Source organism: Laccaria bicolor, genomic scaffold (genome assembly GCF_000143565.1).
Source record: "Laccaria bicolor S238N-H82 LACBIscaffold_32 genomic scaffold, whole genome shotgun sequence".
In the NCBI taxonomy this organism is placed as follows: domain Eukaryota; kingdom Fungi; phylum Basidiomycota; class Agaricomycetes; order Agaricales; family Hydnangiaceae; genus Laccaria; species Laccaria bicolor.
The window spans coordinates 205,973-230,285 of NW_001889903.1; the positions used below are offsets into that span (position 1 = coordinate 205,973).

The following is a 24,313-nucleotide window of genomic DNA, read 5'->3' on the forward strand; positions in this document are numbered from 1 at the left end:
ATAATTTTCGCGATTTCGGTGTGCAAATGGCAATGCAAAGCACTGTAAGGCAGTGCGTGTGCTCAAACTTGGTACTTATGATATTTGATCATCTCTCAGCGCCGACTGGTTTGCAACGACTCAAAGCGAACATGCATCTTCTGCCTTTGGAATTGCATATTCTGGTTCAAAGCTTTCTTGAGCCCCGCGATATCATCTCGCTCAGAATGGTGAACTTTCTCGAATCTCGAATAGCCTAACCAGCAATCTGAGCGCAACACTCTAGACCTCCAAACTCCTATATCTGTCTACACAACAACGGACAGTCTGGTTAACTGCCCTACATCGCGTTTGCGAGGATCATGCACTCTTCGAGCCCAGTTTCCCTACGAAAAACATGTCCACCAAAGAACTTGAATATGCTGCTTTGTCCCCTGCTCGCGTTTCGGCTCGGATGAAGAAAGGCTTGAATGAAACGAAAATTGCCCCTTGGAAAGATCAGCCGTTTCGGGCTTTGTTGTCAGAGAATCTTAATCGCGTTACACTTCGAGTTATCCCCGGAGGCCGATATCTACTGACGGGCTCCATTGGTGTCGGAGTGTCTTTATGGGACCTTGGGACGAATCCTACCTCTGAAATGCCAAAGGTTCCAATGGCGACTACTATCGTCAGGAATATCGGCCTAATTGACACGAGCCCAACTTCAGATGGCCTCGGAATACTTGTAACGACATATTTTGTCGATGATGGGTGAGCACTTTTGTCTACATCTTTCCATACCTATGCTGACGGAGAGTAGGTTCTCGACACACATTATTGTGTATGAAATCTATCCATCGGCAGCGCAACCCCAGTTCTGTCGTAAAGGAGAATTAAATTTGAATGGCATGAATATGATTCACTCTCTGACGGGATATCATTTCGTCTCGCTGGATCAGAACTGCATGCTTACGTTCTGGGATATCAAATATAACAAGTCTTTTACCTGGGATGCCCCCTTCGAGATAGAAGAAGTGCGCAACTATTTCTAGAACCGTAATTTCATTTCGCTGAACGCCTCTCCGTTTCTCTTTCTGTTTCAGTTATTCTTGCTCGAAAACCATTTGATCATTCTCAACCGGACCGACATCATGGTATGGGAGATACCTTTCCTGAAAAACATTGCTAGAAGCGACATCTCTGATAATGAACTTGCAAACCTTTTCCCGCCCACAATCAACCTTGGCTACTCATTCCCACCGGACTCAAGGAGACCCAAACTATTCACAGTGCCATCTCAATGGTGGCCAAAATCTTACAATGACATAATTCTTGGTTCTGTAGCTCCGGATCCAAAGAACAGTGCCTCTGAAATCACTTTACACGGGCTCGACCCGAGATCGCTTGCATCGGGCGGTCAAACCATCGAGATGGGAACTTTGTCGGCCATTCCGTTAAGGATGGTTGATGAATGCGAATTCCTTTTTCGCCTGCGTTTTTGCAATGGGGAACTTTGCCAGCGGTGGCGACCTGAAACTGATGTACTCATCAGTCTTATACCCATTCCTACTTCGCATGAAGAAACAAAGTCTGTGGTGACAAGAACATTATTTTCTGGTCCATTCTATGACTTTGATTTTTGTCCTGCATCTGGACGGCTTGTGGTGTTTACGGAAAATGGGATTCGTGTGATGGATTTTCTTTCCCCCATGTCGGTCTCATTTCTGGAGATGTCTTGATATGTGCGTATATATATTATTCATAAATCCCCCTTGTGCCCTTTACTGATTCCACCCCTTAGATGAACTACTATTCTTTCTGCATTGACCATAAAATACTCTCAGAAAAAATTCCACCATAAGTTCTGTCCTCCCTTCGCATAAGCCATAGCTTGTGGTCCAGGGCCTTGCGGGCCAATTCTTTATTGACTGGATTGATAGCTCAAACAACCTCAAAATTTCCGCACATTAAAATCGATACAAGCATTGTGCAACATTAATTATTTCTAGCCGTCGTGTCTACACCTGATATGTAGACGTTGCCGTTCAGCATGATCAGCATGAAATACAAAAAATATCACGGTCAGCAACCGCATCAGTTTTCATCAAAGGGCCAGAAGGAACCCTGTAGCTCGATAAGGCGAGTCGCTTTTTGATCTTCTTGTCTGCAAGTTTAGCCATGCGAGCATCACCCAAAAAAAGAGGTTGTTGGTTAGGCTTGTAGTCGGTGACAAAGATGTCGGCAGAAGCAACTTCCAGCAAAGATTGGGTTCAGATTTCAGAGTTCTGATAGATTGAGACAGGAAAGTAGCTTGAGACGATGCCAGTGGTGTCAAGTCCTGGCTTCACTATCCCTGGAAAGATGCGTCACCGCCATATACGACTCTGCAGAACGTGGATTCGGGTTGATCCCTTGGATAACAGAGGAGAAGCGTCTGTACCCAGGAAGAACATGGCCGTGTTGTGAGGTATGGAAGGAGGGAGGGGCAAGCTCGGGCCTTGGTTTAGAACAAGCGGAATATGCTGCAAAGTCTAGAAAAGCATCAAAAGCGGTGTCCGAAAGCGGTTGTGTCGTACTTTCGCCTTGGTTCACGTTGTCAAAGACAAGATGGCGATAAACACATCTTGAAAAGGTTGCTGGGGCCACTCCTCCCAACACTCAAGGTCTGCAGCGTATATCTTCTTCATACTAGGGTACTGCAAAAGCAAGATGCTTACTTGTAACTCGCTTGACGAGCTGATGCGGCTCGTCGGTAGTGTGAGTCCCTCGCGTAGGTGGTGGTGGTAGTGGACGATGCAAGATCCTCTGATTGTACGTGCGAGGCACGAAAGTTCAAATCCATCTCTCCTCGCAATCTCGTTTCGTGGGCTAATCTGGACGTTTAGGATGCTACATTCTTTGTCCGACCGATCAGGCGGAGCTCTAGGTTATCGACGACGTGTCCTTGGACTCTCTGTTGGAGTTGGGTGAGGACAGAATGACGAGGGGGCAGAGTCAATTATTGCGGGGAACACTTGCGAGCCTGAGGTTCGTCGGAGTTTGTCACAACGTATGACCATTCCTAATATCAGGACAATTTCGCTGCTTGACCCGCAGAAAATCTATCCACCTTCCACGGTCACCACTCGGTCTGAACAGCACATACAAAACCCTCTAAGCGACACCTCCAACTGCCAACCAGTTTTGAAAGCTTTAACGCTACGCACACGGATACCATGCTCCACGTCGTTCGGGGAGTCTTCGTCTCCTGACGAGAAAACAGGCCAGCAGACTGTCATTGATTGTCAAGGAGTCTGCTCACAGACTAATGATAAGGTGTTGTCATTGGAAGACATGACATTCCAAGGTCAAGAATGGGTGGCTGCCACCAATCACTCAAAACCTTTGCAACTGAACCCGTCATTGCTTTTTCTTCTACAGCTTTCCCTCACCTTCAGCTTCATTGCCACCTCCTCTGCGCACTCCGCCACTTTTCTCTGTCATGACCAATCTCACACCCACTGACCATGTTACGGGGGCTTACACATCACAAGTGTATCGATCGCGGGGATGGCTGGATCGTCGCTAACTCAAAAACCACCATATCCGAGGACGATCCACAAGAAGGCACTGGACTGCCTGAATCAGCCTTCACGCCCTTCAGGAGGAAATAGCGGTGCTGTCGATGTTCAAGTCGGTGTAGAACTTAAAGACAGAAGAAAACGGGTGGTGAGGGTCCAGGCATCACTCTACCAGAAGCATCTGGTGAGGAAGGACGAGGAGGTGGAGGTGGCGGGTTGAGGAGACTGTTGCGCACCATCCCACCCTGGATTCAGCTCCGTTCAGCTTGCCACCTGCTTGTGGTACGTCCCCGCGTTGTCTTACATAAATGCAGCCTGATCGCAGTCTCAGCTTGTAAAGCTTAGTCTCTCTGGAGCCGAACTGCATTTCTGCAGTGAGATGCAAGTATATCAATCCTCCACGTATCTACATTGATCATGTCAGCAATTGGATGGCAGTTGGACTTGAAGATTCCTCCAATACGGAGAAAACAACTTGAGGTTTTGAATACAACCCAGCGCGATTCGGAAAGAGGCAGGCTATAAAAGAGGCGGTGATGAAGTGCAGTCAAAAGAGACTCCTCCCACTTCTCAGTAGCCTAAGGATTTCAACCTCGTGAGTGTTCTGTCAACCCTAGTCCTCGGCAACTGACAGCGTCGACTTGGCAAACATGAAGTCAATTTCGCCGCCATTATTATCACCGCCCTTGTTGGAAGCTTAAGCGCATCCGAGTCTGCCAAAAGATGTGCCTCTATTATCGACCCAGGCATTAAATTGGAATGTAGTACCTTCACCGACTGCCTTCTGGGAGTCAAACATGAAGCCAGGCCTTGGCCCTAGCGATCGCGACAAGTCAGACGACTTTCTTGGCAAACGGTGTAATCGCAGGATTACTACTTCGGGCTTTTTTTTGGCATCAACATCCACATTATTTGGCTCGCATCACTTCTCCCTCTCTCTGTACAAGTTAGTACCGACTTACCATATACCTTGCTTACGCGCTCTCATCCCCTGTACATTTATTCCCCTTATATCTCCAGAATCATACTCGCGGTTAATTTCTGTCGGTTGTTTTATGAGTACTGTTATCTATCCTGTTAACACAGGATAGATTTCCAACTGAATACAGGAACCCAACAGCTTCATGCTGGAGCCAAAATCGTTAGCTAATCGATAGGCTTTCTTTTCAAAGGGCTAGTGCTAACAGACTCTGGTGTTACGTCCCTCTTCCAGTTAGCTCCCTGGTCCTGTTTGAGTTTGAAGGGGCGCAGCGCTGCCACAGATGCATTCACTGTCGTCATCCTCGCGTCAGCTTATGCAAAGGCCCTTTTTGGCGGACGATGGTAGTGCCGTAGGAGGTCCCCCTTGAAAATTTCAAGGTTACCCCTTGCGTCTAACTCCTCTCACCTTTTTTAAAGTCTCGGAAAATGCAGGCATAATTCTCCCTGCACGACGTGCAGGCCTGGTTTCAGGTTGTCCTGTTACATAGCTGGACAGTAGCATCGGCCATTCGGTTCTTCCTTACCGTCTCAGTGGACAAGTTCTCGGATAGATGGTCTCCGTCGTAGACCAAGGGCTGCTCCCGTCTCTGGAATGAATCTACTTTGGTCTCCTCACCATGCCGAGCTTCCCTGAAGCCAAAAGCATATTTCCTTGGGGCTATCATCTCGCGGTACCGCTGTTATCTTCATCGAATGGATGCGACAACATCGCATCTTGACCCCAAATCTCTTTTGTTCAAGCTTTCGGCCGAGGAAGAACTGGTCATGAGTCCTGGGGTGAAACCGGACCTTATCCTCGTATTTCAAATCCGAAGCGCACAGGCGACCAGTTGACCAACTACCGGATGTTGTAGCGAGCTCGCCGATAGGCGCTTATTATAAACGGAGGCATAAAAAGTTCACAACAGAGAAAGGGTATTATTAGACGGGGATCGCCTTGCAAAGCCTTTCGTTGTGGTAGTCCATTTGATCTTCACTAGTACTAGTACTGTCGACATACAAGTAGTATTGCATAACGTCAATAATATCTTACACCTACGTTGGTTTACATTTGATACGTACGCAAGACAACAAAGCAGAAAGCAAGATTGATTCAGTACAAAAGAGAAAAACGTAGAGGATAAGTAAATGGGGGGAAATAACAAGTGGAACGGCTTCTTTGAGAGATGGAACGTTGAACAGCAAGTGAACGCGCCAATTGACCAGCGGCTTATTGGAGTCGCGAGGACGAGCTAATAATGAGGGGTGTAAACAGATGGCAGAGGAAGGGCGTGGGTGTTCCAATAGGTTTGACGAGCAACAACAGGGTCCACAACAGGACTTCATGCAAGAAGTCAAGAGGAGGCCCTGTTCAAGGTCAAATATCCAAGAAACACGCATACCCAGAGACGGGAATTTGGGTCGCAGGGAATATCTAGAGACTGGAGGAAGACGTGGTTGTCATAAATAACCTGAGCAGTGGAAAGAACAGGATGTGTCGGTTACTCGAAAAGACTTGAAAACTTGATGAGGGGGGAAAGCACGCATAGCCAGATGTTTCGTTCATTCATGACGACTATCTACAAACAGAACAAAGAAATAAAACAAGCAATGAGTACTCGCTAGACGCAGAGTTATCGTACGCACTCACACACGTGCGGTCAAGTGGCTTATGCGGCGGTGGCGGCGGCGGCGGCACCACCATCTTCCTCCACCCCAGCGGCAGCTATCTCGCTTTCTCCATCCTTTGCCGAAGTGGCCGTTACAGTCTTAGATTTCTTAGCCCTAGGCTCTCCTGTTTTTGACGCCCTGGGGCGTTTTCTTGTTTGGGTGGGCGCTCCTTCGCCACCAGATGTAACTCCGTTGTTGGGAAGGTCATCAGGCTTCTTCCCAGCCTCAGTAGGATTAATCGTTTGCGGGGGTTGTTGTTGTTCTGGTGGTGGGGCTGGCTGCTGGTGTAGTGGGTGCTGCTGAGCCCCCGGGGGCGGCGGAGGGTACATGGGAGGATATGGGTGGAAAGGGGGGTATGCAGCTGGGTGAAGATAATACGGCATCATGGGAGGTTGAGCAGCATGTGGGGGTGACCCATCAGGATTTGGTTGTCCATCATGTGGGGGTTGTGGCATGAAGGCCCCACCAGGAGGGTAGAAAACGGGATAATAGCCCTCAGGAGGGTGGGCGTATGAAGTGACAGCGTGGAGGGCGGCCGCAGTGGTTGCCGCCGTGGGTGGATGTGAGCCGGCTGGCCATTCACCTGATAGACGGTTAGATCCAGCCACAAACTGAAAGAAAGACCATACCTGGATACGGTGAAGAACCATCGGAATCTCCTTTGTTTTTGCGTTTATAGGGACCCCGCTTGACTCCCTTTTTCCTTTCCTTTCTCTGCCCATCCACACAAGTGTCAGAGATACTGTACTTCTGGCACCGGTCACAAGGGCGGTTTTCGTCACAGCGCTTGCACGCCGCAGCACAGTTGGTACACTGATAGATCTTTAGCACATACTTAACGCTGAGTCGAATGATTGATAACATACAGCCATTTTCACTTGCTTCCGCTTGGCACGGGATGTAACACTAGGGGCCGAACTTGTCGGTTGTGGTGGATAAGCTACATCAAAATCGTCATTGGTCCCTTGAATCCAAAAAATGGGAGTTCGCTTACGCTGTCCTTGCTGGGGTGGTGGATATGCGTACATCATCCCAGGCGGTGGGCCGAACATCACGTAGGGTGCAGGAGGTGCACCATTGTGGCCAGTTTCACCGTGGCTTCCATCAGGCGGAGGTGGATACGGGAAGAACGGTGGAGGATATCCTGGTGGACCAGGGGGCGGATATCCGGCCCCATTGTATGGCTGGTGCGCGTAAGGTGCTACGGGTGGGTAAGGATGCTCCTGAGTTGGTGGTGTTGTTTTCGCCTGTTCCACCATGGCCATTGCTAAGAGATCTGGTCCGTTGACAATGTCCTTAAATACTTTGTAGGGATGCGAGCTGCAAAAAGCCTGCGGATGAATAAAATTGCACAATAAAATCGATTGGATGTCTCACCAATGAAAGTCGACGGAATATTAAATATCGAGCGGCTTCAAGGACTGCTTTGGAAGTATCGCTGAACGTCAGTGGAGATGTGATACATTGTGAGGCTCCTAACTACCTGAAGTTCAACTTCAACACTTGAGATGGCGTAGATGACAAGACACCTAGGGAAACCTGAAAGTATTAGAGGCGACAAGTTAGCCATTGGATGGTTCAATAGATGTTGAGGACGAAGGGAAAAGGTCTGGAAATATGAGTGGGTGAGTAGGAAAAATGCTCACTCCGACTGAAACTGCGCGTTTCCGATACTGTCGCCGCTCAGACTTGCTCGAATGTCCGCTCTTGGCCAGAAATTCGGAGCTCCGAAGACAAAAAGACCTTCGAGGATAAGATACAACCCCTTAAGCAGCGAATCCCTAGCCTTATCGAAGAGGATGAACTGTAAAGTGCGTTTTCTTCAGAAAATCGGAGGGGAAACAACCGCGAGACCACTGTGCAAAACACACGTGCGAACTAAACCTTAAGTTGAATGGGCCCGTGCGCCTCCGCCGTACCCCTTATGACCTTGCTGGTTCACCATGACCACCGCTGGGCCTGTGCTTCAATGAATACGAGCGTTCTATGTTTTTTGACAACCGCGGTGCTTGAATTTCGCTTGTCGACAAAAACATCGAGCTTCAAATACTCCGATTCAAATCCTCGACTCCGCTCTACCTTCTCATGCAAGTCCACCCCGTTTTTTATCGAGATCTTTCTGTACTAAAGGATGTAGCTTATAATTTCTATGAACAGACGCTTATCGTACACGTGGACTTTCGTTTGTAGCATTGGACAAAGCCGAGGTGGAGAGAAATCGATAGAATGTTTGTGTTTGCCGCCTTATCTCCATCGTGCACAACTGATGAAAACCTTGCTGGGACAGAGTCCGAGAAGAACTACAGCCGGGCTTGCCGTGGAAAGCACTATGGGTTATCGGATACAAAATAAGCGCTAAGCGCTCAAAAGAGTCCTTGGAAAATTCTTACAAAGTTACAACCTCATGTGATCACAATAGCCGCTCGAAACAATCAGCCCCGTCTGGTGCAATTCTCTTCAACGGTGTCGGTCTCATGATTGAGCAAAAACCGTTCTGGTGAGGAGGGGCATTGCGGGCAAATATAAATCATAATCATTCGCAGGATAAAAAAAAACCCATGACCATTTTTGGATTTTTGAGCATAGGTTATGTAGGCGCCCACGGCGGCACAGTGACATGAGGCATTGCAGGGATGGTTATAAGGGTGCCGACTGTAGGAGCTTTGAACATGAGTTCTCGCCGCCTATCGGACCGGGGATTGACTCTCAAAATTTCACCACTATGCCTGAACACTGACTACTTTTCTTTGGAATACATGCATTCCTATCTGATTGGGTTTCATTGCAGCGACCGCGTAAGAACTCTATCATCGTTAAGCGCCGATGTCACAGCGTAAGCGCTGATCAAACACCGAGGTCTAACGTTCGTTGTAACTGTATGAAGTTTCGAGCATGTATGCTGTTAACCTTAGAAGCTCTGTGCAATGAGGACTTCAATTTGCGACCCTCTCTTTTGGAGACGGGTTGTACACGGAGTCCGTCATGATCGCTGCTTCACTGAAATGTGCTGTAACGAAGGAAAAATCACTCATGTGCCACACGCCGCAAACATGCAACTTCGGCAACTTGCACACGTTTGCCGGGTACACAGAAATATGACTCGTTTCAAGCTTGTCTAATCTCGAGAAATAATGAGCCAGTAATAGTCAGCTGCGCACCTCAAATTCTGGCGTCTAAAGCAATGGGCCGAGAAGAAGCCTGAAGGAGCCTAGTTAGGAATTGGAGATAGCTGACCGATTGCATCTACGATGATTGAGCGCCTAGATGGCGCCCATTGGTGATGTCCGGAACTGACCACGCGCTTGCTTGGCGGAACTTTATTTCATGAGCGTCTTTCGATCAACCATACTTAAAGCCGAACGGAGTGTGTGAGTTAATCCCTTTCGCCCCCCGCGACCCAGCTACTGAAAGTTACGATTCGCCTAGCGTTTTACTGTTTGTTTCTGCCTTTTTTTAACTCCTTCAACACGAGCCTACAGGCTTGCCTCAGCACCACTGGCACTCCTCGACACAAAGAACAAAGGTCCGACCATTTTTGTGCTCTTCCTTGCCCATTGTGACGTCCTAGGCGCTGTAACAGATCACAACCAAAGAACACAGACTCCTCGAAACTCGGTACGATGCCTGCCCCCTTCGTAATATATTCACTCGACGACCTTTGAAATGTTTTTAGTTTCTCACAACATCTTCATATTATCGTCCGTCCAACCGGCATTCAAAGTGGAGGGACAGCATGTATGGCCAGGCTAAGAATTGCGCTGGCGACATCCAAACACCATCAAGACAGTGAGCTCACTTTTTCCGCCTGTCTTCCAAATAGTATATAATGGCGGTTATTCTAGGTCGGATAAACTTCAACTCTCCGCCATTACTAACGTTCCCACAGACAAGAATAGGGATGACGTCCGCGATAACGACATATCAGTGGATACAACCCAAGGTAGAAAGTCTCTACGTTGTTATGTCTTCTGACATAGACTGATTTGGAGTCCATAGAAAGCGCCCAGACGCCCCAAGAAAGAAAGAACAAAGTAAGCTTTCATGTGACGACACTTCAATGACATATACCAGGATCGGTGCTCAATCCGTCGGAACTGCTCTGGTTGCTCTGGTCTAGACGCCGCTCCGGGCTTGATGACCGATCCAGGTCTATGAGATTGGTTTGTCTCCAGGGCGCTAAACAGATGCTAACAACAATACACACACAGCTTTTATGCTCCCACGTAGAAGGGCGCTCAAACCCCCCCGCGAAGAGGGTTTCGGAAGAAATATCCGAGGATACGAATGAAAGTACGCCACATCCATTCTACCGGGCAAGTCCTATTCTAAATGATTCCCAAGGGCAAGAGAGCGTCAACAAACGACGCCGGACCCTCGAAATTGCGCGTACCCAATCATCTTAAGAGTATGTACCCCCCATTACTGACCACTTATCACTCAATAGTCTCGAACGACGACCCCCGACACGGTGCGGGAACAAGACCTGTACGCAAGTCAACTGCTTCTCAAAGGGAATGGGTATCCGCTTTGGGACCCGCAGCCCAAGCGCCACTTTGGTGAGCGGTCCTTTCCGGCAGGCGTTGCCATCGGAGATGTAGGAATCATTACTGCTGACGGCGGTTTCGATTTTCTCTTCAACATTTGTGTGCCCGCCGGCCACCCTATCAACCCCCGAGATCTTCCCAGCTCCTTTTCTCCGCTGTCTCCGCAGCTTTCCCATACCGATATTTGTGAATTCCAAGAATATGCTCCTGGTGAATATCTTGCCAGTGCTTCCGTCGAAAGGGTTTCTTCCAATAAGTACAAATTATATCAATTGGTTCGTCCGTGCCAGGTTTCTGATATGTGTTTGTTAGTGGACTTGCATTTGAATGCTCTGGTTCTGAGGGCGCTATCCTGATTCTGCCCGATGGCTCCTATCATCGAGATCTCGTTCACAGTGCCTTTGCCCGCTTCAGAGGCTATGGCTTGCAAAATGCACAGGCTTGGTATAGGTACATATCTAAAACCTATGGTAACATTAAGAATGGAGACTTGCATCTGGTTACTGGGTTTGACAGAGCACCATCATGTGGACTAGCTGTCTACAAGAATTCTGGCATCCAGAAAAGCTTGCTTAGCTTCCAAGGATCTATTGGAACTGAGCACTGGGAATACTCTGCAGGTGCAAATTATGTTAGGTCCAAGTTTGTGGAAAAGGCAAGGGAACCATCTGTGGCAGGTATTAGTGGAAGGTCAGAAAGTCTATGTCTCTTTGTTCGCACCTTCACCATCACGGTTGCTAAGAGTGCATGGAATGACATCTGTCCTGGGATTTCGGAGAGGGCTTTTTCTGGACTAGGGGCTACACTTCCTCTTGGATCTTTCTCTGATTCCTGTGATTTCAAAGTTTCTGGCCTTCCACTCTCCCTGGTGAGTAGCCTCTGTGACTACATTTTTACCCCACCACTAAATGTGTAATAGAGAAACATCCCTTCTAAGCAAGTTAATGAACTATTGCTGAGCAAGGTAATGTTGTTCAATAAATATACAAAGTACTCTGCTTTACAATCTGATACAGATACCAAATGCACTTGTTGCAATCACTCATGACAGAGATTGGTACACTGTCCTTCAGAAGGTATGCTCTAACCTCCTGGAAGTAGCTGTATGGCTAATTGCTTTTTCCCCCTTCTCTGTAGGGTGATAACATGATTCCAGGAGCTGCCCCTCTATCCAAACAAATCTATGATTCAAACAAAATTTGTGAAGAGAAAAGTAAGTTTGAATGTCACTGTTTTGGTGATTTCTCAATTAATCCCACAACACAGATGCAGTCTTCTTTGAATGGAAGAAAGAATCAACACCAGTATGTTATATCCATTACCTTTGTAATTCCCATTTTATTAATCAACCTGACTCTCATACAGATTAAGAGGGAGAGTTCTCCAGCTCTTGTGGTGGACACAGAGATAACAGTGGGAAAGTCTCGCCAGGAGCTTGAAAAATCCCTCGCTAAGAACAACTCTGTCTCTGATCATGCTCTTGTGCTTCACTCGCTTGCTTACTCTCTCCTTGCGGCCTCCCGCGGCTTGAAGGACCGAAGTCCTACAGAATCTGTTAAATTCATGGATGAGGCTATTAAGAATCTTCTTGAAGTGCTACGTCTGCGCTCACGTAATGATCCTGAGCGCCCTGCCTCGCTCCATCTTCTTGCAACAACAATCTGGACTCGATACCAGTTGTGGAATCAACGGGATGATGTTGACTTGGCGATTCGGCACTACAGAGATGCGCTTGCCTTACGCCCTCAAGAGTGCGGGTACCTTAGCGACCTTGCAACTGCACTCTGGACTCGGTATAACCTCTCACGCCACAGTAAAGATCTGGAGGAAGCCATCACAAACTACAGGACAGCTGTCTCCAGGCGCGCCAAAAATCATCCCGGGCTTCCGTTACTCCTTGGCAACCTCGCAACTGCGCTCTGGACTCGCTACACGCAGTTTAAGCAGCCCGCCGATATGGAATCTGCTATAGCGAATCTGCGCAATGCATCGCTTTCCTATCCGCACCCATGCGACAGCCGAGCTCTAAGCAACCTTGGAAATATCTTACTCGCTCGCTTCGACAGAGACAATTATGAAGGGGATCTCGAGGAGGCAATTGCTGTCTACCGCAGCGCCCTCGAGCAGACCTCTGCTTCTTCTCACACACGTTCCGAATTCCACAGTAATCTCGCCGACTCTATTTATCGCAGATATGAACTCGCAGGGCATACGAAAGACTTGAACGAAGCTATCAAGCTCTATAGTGAACTGCTCGAGCTCCCCCCACCTCGTCACCGAGATCGAATCACTTCTTTAATTATTGTTGCAGAGAGCCTGGAAGCTCGATACACACGATTCCGAAAGCCAGAGGATCAGGAGAAAGCATATGGATATTACCGCTCCGCTCTTGAAATTTGTTCATCCCGCGAGCCTCGTCGCCTCAATCTGCTCGAGATTCTCTCGGCGGCTGATTTGGCACATTTCCGGGAGACTGGCCGCGTGGCAGCGTTGGATGCCGCGGTCAGGTATAGTCGCGAGGCACTGTCCCTTCAGTCTCCGGACGGTTCAGCCCGTTACAAATCGCTCATGACCACGTTGGTTGTCTGTTTGAAAGCACGTTATGAGAAGTTACGTCGAGGAGAGGACAAGGAAGAGGCAAAGGTGTACGAACGAGAGATGCGCAGATCACTGCGTCCTTCATATGGAAATGCCCGAGATCTCGGGCGACCTCAGATGCTAGTAACGTCAGGAGTTCCAACTGGTGGAACGACAGGGTTTACTGTGGGTGATACGGTACATGCTGGTCATGGGACTCATGGCACCTACCCCCGCGGAATTCACTGGCAGAAACCAGTCTCCACGTAGTATTGGAAGTTTGGAATGTGGGAGTTTGCTCTGGATAGCAATTTGCCCGTAGGGGTCCCCGGTGGGTACAAGAAATCTCGAACGCCTTTGACAGGCCACAAGAAAAATCAAAAAACACCAAAAAAAATCCGGAACGCGCTTGGTCGTCGGGTTCGGCAATATGGTTCTAGGCGCTGCGCGGGTGAATGTGACTGCTTGCGGTTTATTTCGCCTGCAATGCTGCCATTATGTCGGGAAAAGCGGACTAGGTTGATGTGGTGGGGAATGGCTGGCTGGAAACTGCGAGGTGGTGAAGTGGGGGTGGAGGACCGGTTGTCGATGGTTGTCGGTGCTTTCCTCCGCTACACTCTCTTGCTTATATACTGGAAAGGAGGGAGAGGTTGGGCTGTTTGGGGCGAGGGAAGAACAGCTGCGAGCGAAGATCGAATATCGGGTGGACCCAGGGGGCAGGAGTACTGGCATTTCAACTTTTGATGCGTACCGATGTCCCGTGGGGCTCTCCGCTAAATACCCGTTTGCATTAAACCTAGGTGGCTTCGGGGGAAAACTGGTGTAGTTTGCACTCACCTATGTTCCCGCGAAGCTCTCGAGTACATACCCCTTCCCTCACAATCATCCTTAGATTGTTAGCTGTACGGGTTTTCATGTAGTGCTTCTGTAGTAGTAGGTGAACTTTGTATGCCATGATGATGATTTGTATGATTCGTGCTTGCCTTCGTAACTTTCTATTTCAATGGTAACAGAAAAGCAGAAAATGCCCAAGGACGGGCCAATGAACTTTGAGAGCAACCACCGAATGAAAGGCGCCCTTCAGCTTGCAATAGGTGTGCTATGACGGAGTGGTTGAAATTGTCTTGGTGAAACGTCCCTAAAGTTGTGGATCAAAGAGAAGAAAATAACGATTTTACAACTTCACTTACATTCGCTACGAAGAAAAAATACAAATCGGTGAGATGTGCCGGTCCAGTGGAAAAGGTAGGATAATTGGGAAATTTAAGATGAAAGTAGACAGCTGAGCACAGTCTGAAGTTGAGTCGAACTTGACCTTCATAAACACCAGCAAATATCTTCTCTCCTCCTCCCGTCAGCCTCCGCCGTCCAGGCTCAGTCCAACGGCTGAAAAGAACATTTTCAAACCTAGCTGCCGTAGGATTTTCTTCGAGTGGCATTTATTCAGTGGGTCGCCCCAATCGGTACCACCACTTCCTCAACGATATTCTGTTGAGGCGACTATGAGGCACGAAAAAGCACGCCCATGGCTTGTATACAGAAGAGCTACGTTACTCCGGGATAGAGAGACTAAATTCTGGGCTTGCGACATCAGCCACTTGCAACGCCATAAATAACGATTCTCGATCAAAGTCTCCAACCGAACGTCATGCCCAACCGTCACTATCGCAAGCTCGCCTTTACACTCGCCCTCGCCTTGATTCAAATTTCAAAGCAGGCACTGGACTGGGATGCACAAGAGGACGAGTGTTCCCACTTCCTCGTGCGACAGGAATGGTGAGGTTCGATTCCCAACTGAATTTACCATTCCTCATATCCATTGACGCCACAGGAGATCGCTCAGCCAAGCCCACAAAGCAGAGTATATCGCCGCAGTCAAGTGTACCCAAAGTCTCCCCGCGAGAAGTGGTTTCGAGGCAGCACAAACGCGTTTTGACGATTTTCAGGCGGTTCACATCAACGTCGCTGATGAAATTCACATTGTGGTAAGTCCGCCCGCCCAGGTTTTCGCATAGTTTCCGAAGCCGTTCCAGGGCCATTTTTTACCATGGCATCGCCGTTTCATAAAAATCCACGAGACAACGCTTCGGGAGGAATGTGGGTACAGAGGGGCAATACCGTGAGTTTTTGGCTCGATACCGGTCCCGCCTTTGTCTAACTTCCTTGACAGATATTGGGATTGGACGCTCGACGCCGATAGCCTTGACTCGTGTGTACCATTTTGATTCCTTCGCCCCCATAATCTAACGATGTGCGCGTGTCAGTATCAGTGAATCGCCCATCTTCGACCCCGTCCATGGATTTGGTGGTGACGGCGTCCCGGGCACCTACATTCTTCCCAATGACCCTGATGGCACGTCCGAGCTTTTTCCCGAGACGTTTGTCGGCTGCGTGCAGGACGGTCCTTTTGCTTCTCACAAACTTCACATTGGCCCAGGAAAACTGAGTACGGATCATTGCCTTGTACGAGGGCTCAACGACACATACAAGGGTTTCCTAACATCAGAGGCGGTCGCTCAAACCATGGAACAACCTACTTTTGAGCTGTTCCGTGTGCAGCTCGAAGGAGGAGGGTCGAATCCGTATCCCGCTCAACATGGATCTGGTCATCTCATCGTAGGGGGTGATATGGGAAATTTGTTTTCGAGTCCTGGTGGTTAGCCATCTCTTTATCTTCTTTACCTTGCGTTTAGTCTGAATTGTGACGTCAGACCCGCTCTTCCACCTCCACCATGCAAATCTGGATAGGCTTTGGTGGCAATGGCAAGAGAAGGATCTACCGACACGCTTCCTCGACATCTCTGGTCGCTTGCATGCCAACAGTCCCAGATTAACACAGGTTACCTTGAATTATCGGCTTGACTTCCATACGCTGGCTCCTCCAATGTCAGTTCGGGATACGATGGACATTCAGAAACCTCCCTTTTGTTACGCCTATGTCTAAACATGATGATCAGCGATCAATGTAAATGTATTTTGTATCAATCTCAGTTATGTTTCCTTACTAATCGTATCTTTGAAGACTTGCACATCGCGGTCCGTGAGCGTTTGAACCCATTCAGTGTATGTGACAACATGAACAGCATGATCCATGCCAGGAGAAGATACCTTCCTGTCAGATAGCCTCTTCAATCGTGGAAGATAACATACCTCCGTTCATTGAATGTCTCGTCTCCAAACCACCAATCCCTCAACACTATTCCACGTTTCTGCCTGCGTTTCTGGCAAACTCCATTCCCAGGCCATAAGCGCCCCTATGAATCGACGATTGACTTGCAACAAAACGAGGGGAGCAGCCCACTGAAACGTGCGAGGTGATAACGGTTTTGCGAGTTTGTAACCGGAAGAGGATTCTCGTCCGGGTCGTGTTGTATGGCGAGAAAGAACGTGGCAACGTTGACGAGATGCGTGTGGGCGATCGTGTTTGTCCATAAGTTCCAGGCTCAACAACCTTTTGGGACTTACCGGCGGGCGCTTGATAAAATCGTGGCCAAACGACAGCTCACGAGTCCAAATCTGTCAAGATTGGTTTGTACCATTGAAAAGTAGCCTTTCATCGGTCCGTATCAAGCGGGCATGATGATGTGCACGATGGACCTGAGGGTTTTAAAGGGCACTAGCTCTTGGGAATTTGACAGGGAAAATATCGCGTTCATTGGGACTCTGGGACTACTATCATGATACATATACAACTGGAACCTGTTACAGAAATATGAAGACTCGTGCGTGATACACTTTCAATCGGAAACTCCCTCAACTCACACATGAACCCAATAGGTCAACAAGATCAACAACGATGGGTTCTACGACAATCTCGGGCATAAGTCAAGGCATCATCCCATTCCATGGAGCTCCACTTTTCTTGGTTTTCAGAGGCATCAATGAAATTTTCAACGGCTAAAGCCATCTGTTGTGCACATCTTTCGGCGGAAACGTTCCCTACCCCCGTCGCCAAACCTGTCATCAGCACTTTATGGATTCTGGTTCCATTTTTGGAAATCTCTGCTGCCTGGTTATGTTGATCCAAAGAGACCAGCAAAGACCACATGCAATTGTACACGATTTCGCGATTCCACACAACGTCCTCAGGAATGCGCATAGTGGGGCATAGGGCGATAACAGTACAACCATGGGCATTGTTCTCGCACACAGTGCCTTTTAGAGGAATGAGTGTGCAGGTCCCTGGAGGCGCATAGCCCTTCCAGCGCTGATAGAGGGTGGCTTGTACGATTCCTGTTGGGGCGAACACATCGTCGGGACAAAGGGCCTCGGCGAGATAATAGTCAAAGCTATTCAATCTTATCGATCAGCTGCGGTCGTCTATTCAGAACATGTTCAACCCACCCGCCGTCTAGGCGGCCGTACGAGTTGGCCGGTGATACGATGCAGTCGAATTGGTCGTATGGTGGGGGTAGGGCGGAGAGATTTGACTGGATGATCGTGAATTTGGCTTGGATGTCTTTGGGGAGATACTTCTTCAATGCGAGCTGCCACTCCTCGATGAGTGGCGCTGAGATGTCCAAAAGGATGAATTCAAGATGGTCCATGGATGAGCGGTCCGATGAGAGTGACTACTGCTGGAAGATCTTGTGATCTAGTATGTAGTCTTATCGGAGAAAGGATAAAGCATCGTGTATATCGAAGTTCTCATATACAGGCTGGTCACGAGCCTAAAAGCATCGGAGCTGTACCAAATGTCGGTGGCAGTGCACGGAAGTTAACTCATTGAGTCATTACATTCAGGGCAACCATGCAAAATTTGCTTGATACCGATTCTACCTATAACTATTCTCGGGTAGGCTTAGAGGTGGAGATCAACCCAATGTAGTATGATCGGCAACGCAAGTGACTTTCACGTAGCATACCTAAATTATTTCCTTTACATGGAAAATCTTAGCAAAATCCACAAGAACATGCATTCGCCTTTGCCAACCACTTATCCTTAGACGCCTCCGTTGCTGAACCCGCTTTTCCGTGTCCATGCGAAGACAGGCTTTGACGAACGCTGCTGCACCAACCACATCGTCATTGCGCAAGACATCCGACTTGCCTCTACGGTCGAATCATAGGATATCCCGGAAGTGACGGCGTGGTAGTCCTTCATTTTTGCGTCGCTGAGCCATGAAGGCGGGATGGAGTCGATTGATTCCCCAAGAACGCCGCTAAGGTGCAATTGTTCTGGAGGCGGTGAGATTAGTGGCGAAGGGCGATGTACCGGTCAACAGATAGAACGTCTGTTAGGGTTCAATGTAACTAGAAAAGAAAGGTCGGTGATTCGCGTGACTTGCCATATATCCCGGCATCCAGATGTCGGTTTGAGGCGAGCAGGATGCAGTTTGCAAGAGCGTTTCAGGCGCGAGAGAGTAATCGCCTTCTTTCTCCGGTTCATAATTCGATTGTTGGGCTGCGGGGTAAAAAAATCAGAATATCAATCAAACGAGGAGGGAGAATGCAAACCATGTCCGAAATCGAGATACAGTGTCCAATCTGCAACTTTTTTTCTCTTACCTGTCCGCTTGTACCTATGGAAAAGGGGCTGAGATATTACAGTCAAGTATTTTTCTATTTTCCTAATGGCCGGTGCTGGTTCCGAGTCGAAAATGAGTAGAAGATATTCAGTTGGAGTCAGTGTCCAGAAGTAAATATTTTCGGGTTTGATGGCTGGGATAGTCGTTGTCAAAGCTCAGTCAGCCGATATAGATGAGAAAATCGACGTCATACCTCCGTGCACGATACCAACACTATGCAAGCCCCTCAGGTCATCAGCGACAGTTCGAACGATGCGCTGAACGATATGAACAGGCAGACACTCCAAGTCGTAATTCGCGTCATGCTGGAGTGCTCGGACAGTAGTGCTCATCGGATTCGAAACAACACAGAGATGCGATCTAGCGGTAGTTTTCTCCAAGAACTTGCCATGATACGCTGGAAGATTCAAAGTCATATCAAGGTCGTGGACGACCTTGAGAATGGGGAGTCCCACGGTCTTCGCATGTTCTGAGGCAGCGATAGTGTAAATCTTGACGGCAAGGTGATCTTCTCCGTCCCAGACGAGCCATACGGATGATCGGAGACCATACCCAAGCTTGCGGACGACTTAAAAGCTGCCACCGTTGAGTTTTTGGTGGATTGTGGCGGGGAAGTAGCCTCCGCCCTTGGAGGGGGGGAGATCTAGGGGTTCTTCAGGAAAGAACATGGGTTATGATTAACGCTTCGCCTTGGGAGCGCAGTTGCAGACATATTTGAACATTGGGTGAGTACATCATTTGTCTATTCTTGGTTGGTGAGTCCAAAGGCCAGAATTCTAAACCAGAGGTGTTGGTGGTGGGAGCCCACATACTGACACATGGTGGGCCTCGTTTTGAAAAACCTTCTAAGATTGGTGAAGGGCACGATCAAGGATCCAATTGATTGGGAGGGAGCAAGTTTTCCATAACAAAGACTCTACTCCAGCAGCAGCAAACTTGGCCGGCGCTGGGTCTATAGGCCAACGAGAGTGAGTGGAAAAGGAAAGACCGTAGTCCTTGAGCTCCCCTTTAGAGTCGGCCCCAGCAGCATGGAGTGGACATGCAGAAAGTACGGATATGGCAAACCAAAGAAGGTGTGGATGAGGCGAAAATTCGATGGGCCATGGAAGTGTGCATAGGGGCAAACAGTGGCAGTGCACCGTGAAGGTGTTCTTGTTGATTTTACAACTGAAAGTCATATTCAGGACGACCTCTTGAAAGAGGGCGACAACCAAAGATGCAAGACGGCCGTGCTCCACGGCAAGTTATCAAATTATAGCACACTATCAAACCACTAACAATTGATATAGGATTAAAAATCGAGCACCCGCTGCGATCCAGGTAAGCAAGCATAGTTGAACTCGAACCTTGGGGTAAAGCTTGATCGACTCTGTGTAGATCACAGCGGAGCAACTCTTGCGTGAGGTGAGTTATCTTTCATCAGAATACCTGCAGAGTACTTGACTCGTTTTATGTAGGCCCAAGAACGACAAGAAACAGCTTTCCGCGCGCCAAAACAGCGAGTTGAGGATTTCGAAGAACTCAATGAATACCGGGGGCGGAAACGAAGAGAGTTCGAGGAGAGGATACGAAGGACTAGAGGAAGCATGTTGGTCATCTCACTCTAATCATCATCAACCTTTTGCTGAAAAGATATCACAGAAAAGAATGGCTGCAATACGCAAACTGGGAGGTAACATCCTTATTCCCACATACATCCTTTCATTGCTCTACACTAACAACCCACTAGGCCTCTCAAAATGAATTCGCCAGATCCCGGTCCATCTTCGAGCGCGCACTGGACGTCGATCCACGCAGCATCCAACTCTGGCTGTCCTACACCGAAATGGAGCTCAAATCCCGAAACGTCCAACATGCACGAAACTTATTCGACCGCGCCGTCACCCTCCTCCCGCGCGTGGACCAACTATGGTATAAATACGTCTACCTAGAAGAGTTACTCCAGAACGTCCCAGGTGCGCGACAGGTGTTCGAGCGGTGGATGCAATGGGAGCCGGACGATAAGGCTTGGCAGGCGTATATCAAGCTGGAGGAGAGGTACCAGGAGCTGGATCGGGCGAGCACGATATACGAAAGGTGGATTGCTGTGAGGCCTGAGCCGAGGGTGTGGGTGAAGTGGGGCAAGTTTGAGGAAGATAGAGGGAGAGCGGATAAGGCGCGGGAGGTTTTTCAGACTGCGTTGGAGTTTTATGGAGATGAGGAGGAGCAGGTGGAGAGGGCGCAGGCTGTTTTTAGCGCTTTTGCGAAGATGGAGACGAGGTTGAAGGAGTATGAGCGTGCGAGGGTGATTTATAAGGTGAGAGTTTTGGCAGTTGTTCTGTTTTTTTTTTTGCAGATGTTGATCAAGGAATGGTGTAGTTTGCTCTTGCTCGTATTCCGAGATCAAAGTCTGCCGGGCTTTACGCTTCCTACACGAAGTTTGAAAAACAGCATGGGACGCGGAGTTCTCTTGAGAGCACGGTGCTGGGAAAGCGGCGAATTCAGTACGAAGAGGAGCTGGCTCATGATGGACGAAATTATGATGTCTGGTTCGACTACGCTCGACTGGAGGAGGCTGCTTGGCGAGATCTCAAGGACGAGGGATCTACGCAGGAGGAGCTAGTATCGTCCTCAGCGCGCGTACGCGAGGTTTATGAGAGGGCTGTGGCTCAGGTACCGCCGGGCGGTGAGAAGAGGCATTGGAGAAGGTATATTTTCTTGTGGCTGGATTACGCCCTCTTTGAAGAGATCGAAACCAAGGTATGATTTCAAAAGAATTTTCAAATTACGGGCTTTCATATGAGTTTGACAGGATTACACCCGTGCTCGTCAGATTTACCAAACTGCGCTCAATCTGGTTCCACATAAGCAGTTCACGTTTGCGAAGCTGTGGTTGATGTTTGCAAAGTTTGAGATTCGACGATTGGAGTTGCCTGCTGCTAGGAAAATCCTTGGAACTGCTATTGGTTTATGTCCCAAGGAGGCATTGTTCAAAGGCTACATTGATGTGGAAGTTGAGGTATGTTTTCTCTCTCGTTGGCTGGTGAGCTTTAAAAAGACTGACTGTATTCAATCTAGTTGCGTGAATTTGACCGTGCTCGCAGACTCTACGAGAAGTACCTCGAGGTAATTCATTGATACATTTTCATTGACGGTATGTTGACCCCTTGGATAGTATGACGCTGCAAATGCCCCTGCTTGGATCAAGTTTGCAGAACTTGAGGCACAATTACAAGACTTCGCTCGAACACGCGCCATCTTCGAACTCGGGGTCTCTCAATCGCCATTGTCGATGCCTGAAGTTCTATGGAAGGCATACATTGATTTCGAGATTGAAGAAGGGGAACGTGCGACGGCACGATCGTTGTACGAAAGACTCATCGCGCTCAGTGGACACGTCAAAGTGTGGATATCGTATGCCCTGTTTGAGGCGGAGCCGATTCCCATTCCGAGGGCGGAAAGGGAAGAGGAAGAGGAAGAGGAAGAGGACGAGGAGGAGGACGAGGAAGCGGAGAGGAAAATGGTTCCTGGTGATCCTGTTCTTGCGAGACAGGTTTTAGAGCGTGGATACAAGGATTTGAAAAGTAAAGGGCTTAAAAGCGAGGTGGGTGTTTACTCAATATGCTTTGAACGTTCTGCTGAATAGACATTTAGCGTGTTGCACTTCTGGAAGTGTGGAAGACCTTTGAGGCAGGTCATGGATCTGCACAGGACGTCGCAAAGGTTGAGGGTATGATGCCGATCGTCAGCAAAAAGAGACATGTCGACCAGGAGACAGGACAAACAGTCGAAGGTTTGTTTCTCTTTTCCTCGAATTACATTGGGGTTCGCTTATTCAAATTTTCTTACAGATTGGGATCTTGTGTTCGCGGACGACGAAAGGGAATCGAATCCTACTTCGTTCAAGTTTTTGCAGATGGCGCATGCTTGGAAACAGACTCAAGGGAAGGGTGGTCCTGGTGCTGGGGGAGGTGGTGGTGGCATTTTGGCGGGGTTCAAGGCTGCTACGAAGGCTGCTTCTGCTGCTGCTGCTTCACAGGATGATGATGCTCTGAGTGATGTCGCTAGTTCGCATGGTGGAGAGTCGGATTAGCTTTCATGTAGTTTAGCCATATTGTGATGACATTTGTTTGCTCCCAAGGCTCCCGTCTCAATGTCAGCGGTAGCAGCAGCAGCTAAGCAAGCTGTGAAACGATTCCGATACAGAGAGTTTGAAGGGGCCTTGTCTCACGAAAAACGCTTCGGTCAACCCCCAGAAATTACCAATCCTTCAACCGACTGGCATCTCTGGCGCGTCCCAAACCCCTTCGTCCCATGGCGCCATCCGAAAAATGGCAGATACCACCAGCCCAAGTATTCTCTTCGCCGTCAGGTGGAACTTGTTAAAAAGGCCAGGATATCTGGGACACTGCATCTCCTTCCGCCAGGCATTAAGACGCCCAAGTACGTCGTCCCACCGCCCGTCGAAACTCCTGCTGCACCCACACCCGAAGTCGCGGAGACGTCAGCAGGCGCGACCGAGGTGGAGAAGCAGATGTCGAAGAAGAAGTTGCTTGTAAAGCGACTTGACAAGTTTTTTGATCGCCTGTCGGAAGCCCCGTTCGATTGGTACGTTGGTCAAGGTAGGGAGGAGAGGGAGGAGGCCAGAGTGAAGAAGGTGCTGGAGAAACCTGGCGCGGAGCTTGGTACGCGATTGTATGCGGGTAAGAAGCGTATGTTTAAGGGACATAAGTGGGAGAGGGTTAAGGCGCATAGGGAGAGGAGGCAGAATATCCTTATGAGGGATATGAAGAAGAGGGTGTATAATTATAAGAATGTGCGTTGCCTTTTTTTGTTTTTTGTTTTGTGTGTGTTAACTGATTAACTACTATGTGCGTAGTATTATAAGAGGAGGAGGCCGAACCCTCTCAAGCCTCCGCGAACTACCAAGGCACCCAAATTACCATTTTGATTGCGATACATTTGTTCTCTCACTTATATGTGCACTAAAAGAAATTTCGTTCAAATGGCAACGCTTCTCGATGTTTTCCATCTCCTTTTTTTATAGGGTGAGCGCACGACGCACCAATAGAACTCAAACTTTACACAACTCGAAGTAGGCCAGTCGACACTCCAAGTATCAGGTCGGCTCGTAGATGGAAACTTGTCCTCCCAGTGAAATGCAGAGGATTGGAGTCTTTCCCTGTAACTGAAACGTTCATGCTCGTCGTTATGCCTTGTGAAGGCGGAAGAATCATGACATATTGGGTCGTGCTCCTGGGGAATCAGCCCGCGGAAACGAATCTCGCGGTGTACAAATGGTGTTCATTCTAGGATACAGCCAACTGATGTCGCTTCAAGTGGACTAATGTTCTTCTCACTCCGTCCCAATGATGGAATTACAACTCTCTTGTGCGCAAAGGATTCTACCAATTCACCCTCTGTCCAGATCTCCTGGTCCCCACCCTTGCAGTATTGCTGCGAGCGTTCTCAGTCGCCTTGATATCAATGAAGACCCTATCGCCCCATCCTATCTCCCAGTAACCCCTCTAAGACT

General features: G+C 48.6%; 10 protein-coding genes across 10 annotated transcripts; 6 read left to right on the top strand and 4 right to left on the bottom strand.

Moving 5' to 3' along the window:
• Window positions 1–131: 131 nt before the first annotated feature.
• On the top strand, window positions 132–1,010 carry LACBIDRAFT_306800 (uncharacterized protein; the record flags this gene model as incomplete). Its single annotated transcript, XM_001885514.1, has 3 exons — window positions 132–209; window positions 266–729; window positions 779–1,010. 3 exons carry the CDS (start codon window positions 132–134, stop codon window positions 1,008–1,010), a joined length of 774 nt encoding a protein of 257 aa, XP_001885549.1.
• Window positions 1,011–2,289: 1,279 nt separating this feature from the next.
• LACBIDRAFT_331192 (uncharacterized protein) lies at window positions 2,290–3,441 on the bottom strand (the record flags this gene model as incomplete). Its single annotated transcript, XM_001885588.1, has 5 exons — window positions 2,290–2,581; window positions 2,676–2,826; window positions 3,104–3,229; window positions 3,260–3,262; window positions 3,390–3,441. 5 exons carry the CDS (start codon window positions 3,439–3,441, stop codon window positions 2,290–2,292), a joined length of 624 nt encoding a protein of 207 aa, XP_001885623.1.
• Window positions 3,442–5,486: 2,045 nt separating this feature from the next.
• On the bottom strand, window positions 5,487–5,879 carry LACBIDRAFT_306801 (uncharacterized protein; the record flags this gene model as incomplete). The annotated part of the gene is made up of 1 exon (XM_001885589.1): window positions 5,487–5,879. One exon carries the CDS (start codon window positions 5,877–5,879, stop codon window positions 5,535–5,537), a length of 345 nt encoding a protein of 114 aa, XP_001885624.1. The 3' UTR covers window positions 5,487–5,534.
• Window positions 5,880–6,148: 269 nt separating this feature from the next.
• On the bottom strand, window positions 6,149–8,094 carry LACBIDRAFT_331193 (uncharacterized protein; the record flags this gene model as incomplete). The annotated part of the gene is made up of 7 exons (XM_001885590.1): window positions 6,149–6,732; window positions 6,779–6,962; window positions 7,016–7,089; window positions 7,144–7,480; window positions 7,633–7,678; window positions 7,796–7,953; window positions 8,092–8,094. 7 exons carry the CDS (start codon window positions 8,092–8,094, stop codon window positions 6,149–6,151), a joined length of 1,386 nt encoding a protein of 461 aa, XP_001885625.1.
• Window positions 8,095–9,131: 1,037 nt separating this feature from the next.
• On the top strand, window positions 9,132–13,540 carry LACBIDRAFT_331194 (uncharacterized protein; the record flags this gene model as incomplete). Its single annotated transcript, XM_001885515.1, has 11 exons — window positions 9,132–9,232; window positions 9,629–9,764; window positions 9,823–9,935; window positions 9,992–10,089; window positions 10,146–10,180; window positions 10,594–10,949; window positions 11,006–11,561; window positions 11,710–11,769; window positions 11,831–11,906; window positions 11,960–11,997; window positions 12,059–13,540. 11 exons carry the CDS (start codon window positions 9,132–9,134, stop codon window positions 13,538–13,540), a joined length of 3,051 nt encoding a protein of 1,016 aa, XP_001885550.1.
• Window positions 13,541–13,555: 15 nt separating this feature from the next.
• LACBIDRAFT_306804 (uncharacterized protein) lies at window positions 13,556–14,014 on the top strand (the record flags this gene model as incomplete). Its single annotated transcript, XM_001885516.1, has 1 exon — window positions 13,556–14,014. The coding sequence occupies one exon, from the start codon at window positions 13,556–13,558 to the stop codon at window positions 14,012–14,014; it is 459 nt and encodes a 152-aa protein (XP_001885551.1).
• Window positions 14,015–14,918: 904 nt separating this feature from the next.
• Window positions 14,919–16,214, top strand: R2 (tyrosinase; the record flags this gene model as incomplete). The annotated part of the gene is made up of 6 exons (XM_001885517.1): window positions 14,919–15,046; window positions 15,102–15,255; window positions 15,304–15,389; window positions 15,441–15,479; window positions 15,535–15,926; window positions 15,982–16,214. 6 exons carry the CDS (start codon window positions 14,919–14,921, stop codon window positions 16,212–16,214), a joined length of 1,032 nt encoding a protein of 343 aa, XP_001885552.1.
• Window positions 16,215–18,212: 1,998 nt separating this feature from the next.
• LACBIDRAFT_331197 (uncharacterized protein) lies at window positions 18,213–19,520 on the bottom strand (the record flags this gene model as incomplete). Its single annotated transcript, XM_001885591.1, has 5 exons — window positions 18,213–18,448; window positions 18,555–18,674; window positions 18,779–18,931; window positions 18,992–19,366; window positions 19,481–19,520. The coding sequence occupies 5 exons, from the start codon at window positions 19,518–19,520 to the stop codon at window positions 18,213–18,215; spliced, it is 924 nt and encodes a 307-aa protein (XP_001885626.1).
• Window positions 19,521–20,014: 494 nt separating this feature from the next.
• On the top strand, window positions 20,015–22,870 carry LACBIDRAFT_306807 (uncharacterized protein; the record flags this gene model as incomplete). The annotated part of the gene is made up of 12 exons (XM_001885518.1): window positions 20,015–20,037; window positions 20,088–20,118; window positions 20,176–20,202; window positions 20,256–20,386; window positions 20,440–20,470; window positions 20,528–21,094; window positions 21,157–21,537; window positions 21,590–21,796; window positions 21,856–21,903; window positions 21,953–22,381; window positions 22,432–22,570; window positions 22,629–22,870. The coding sequence occupies 12 exons, from the start codon at window positions 20,015–20,017 to the stop codon at window positions 22,868–22,870; spliced, it is 2,256 nt and encodes a 751-aa protein (XP_001885553.1).
• Window positions 22,871–22,930: 60 nt separating this feature from the next.
• LACBIDRAFT_306808 (uncharacterized protein) lies at window positions 22,931–23,728 on the top strand (the record flags this gene model as incomplete). The annotated part of the gene is made up of 2 exons (XM_001885519.1): window positions 22,931–23,593; window positions 23,657–23,728. The coding sequence occupies 2 exons, from the start codon at window positions 22,931–22,933 to the stop codon at window positions 23,726–23,728; spliced, it is 735 nt and encodes a 244-aa protein (XP_001885554.1).
• Between the last annotated feature and the right edge of the window lie 585 nt (window positions 23,729–24,313).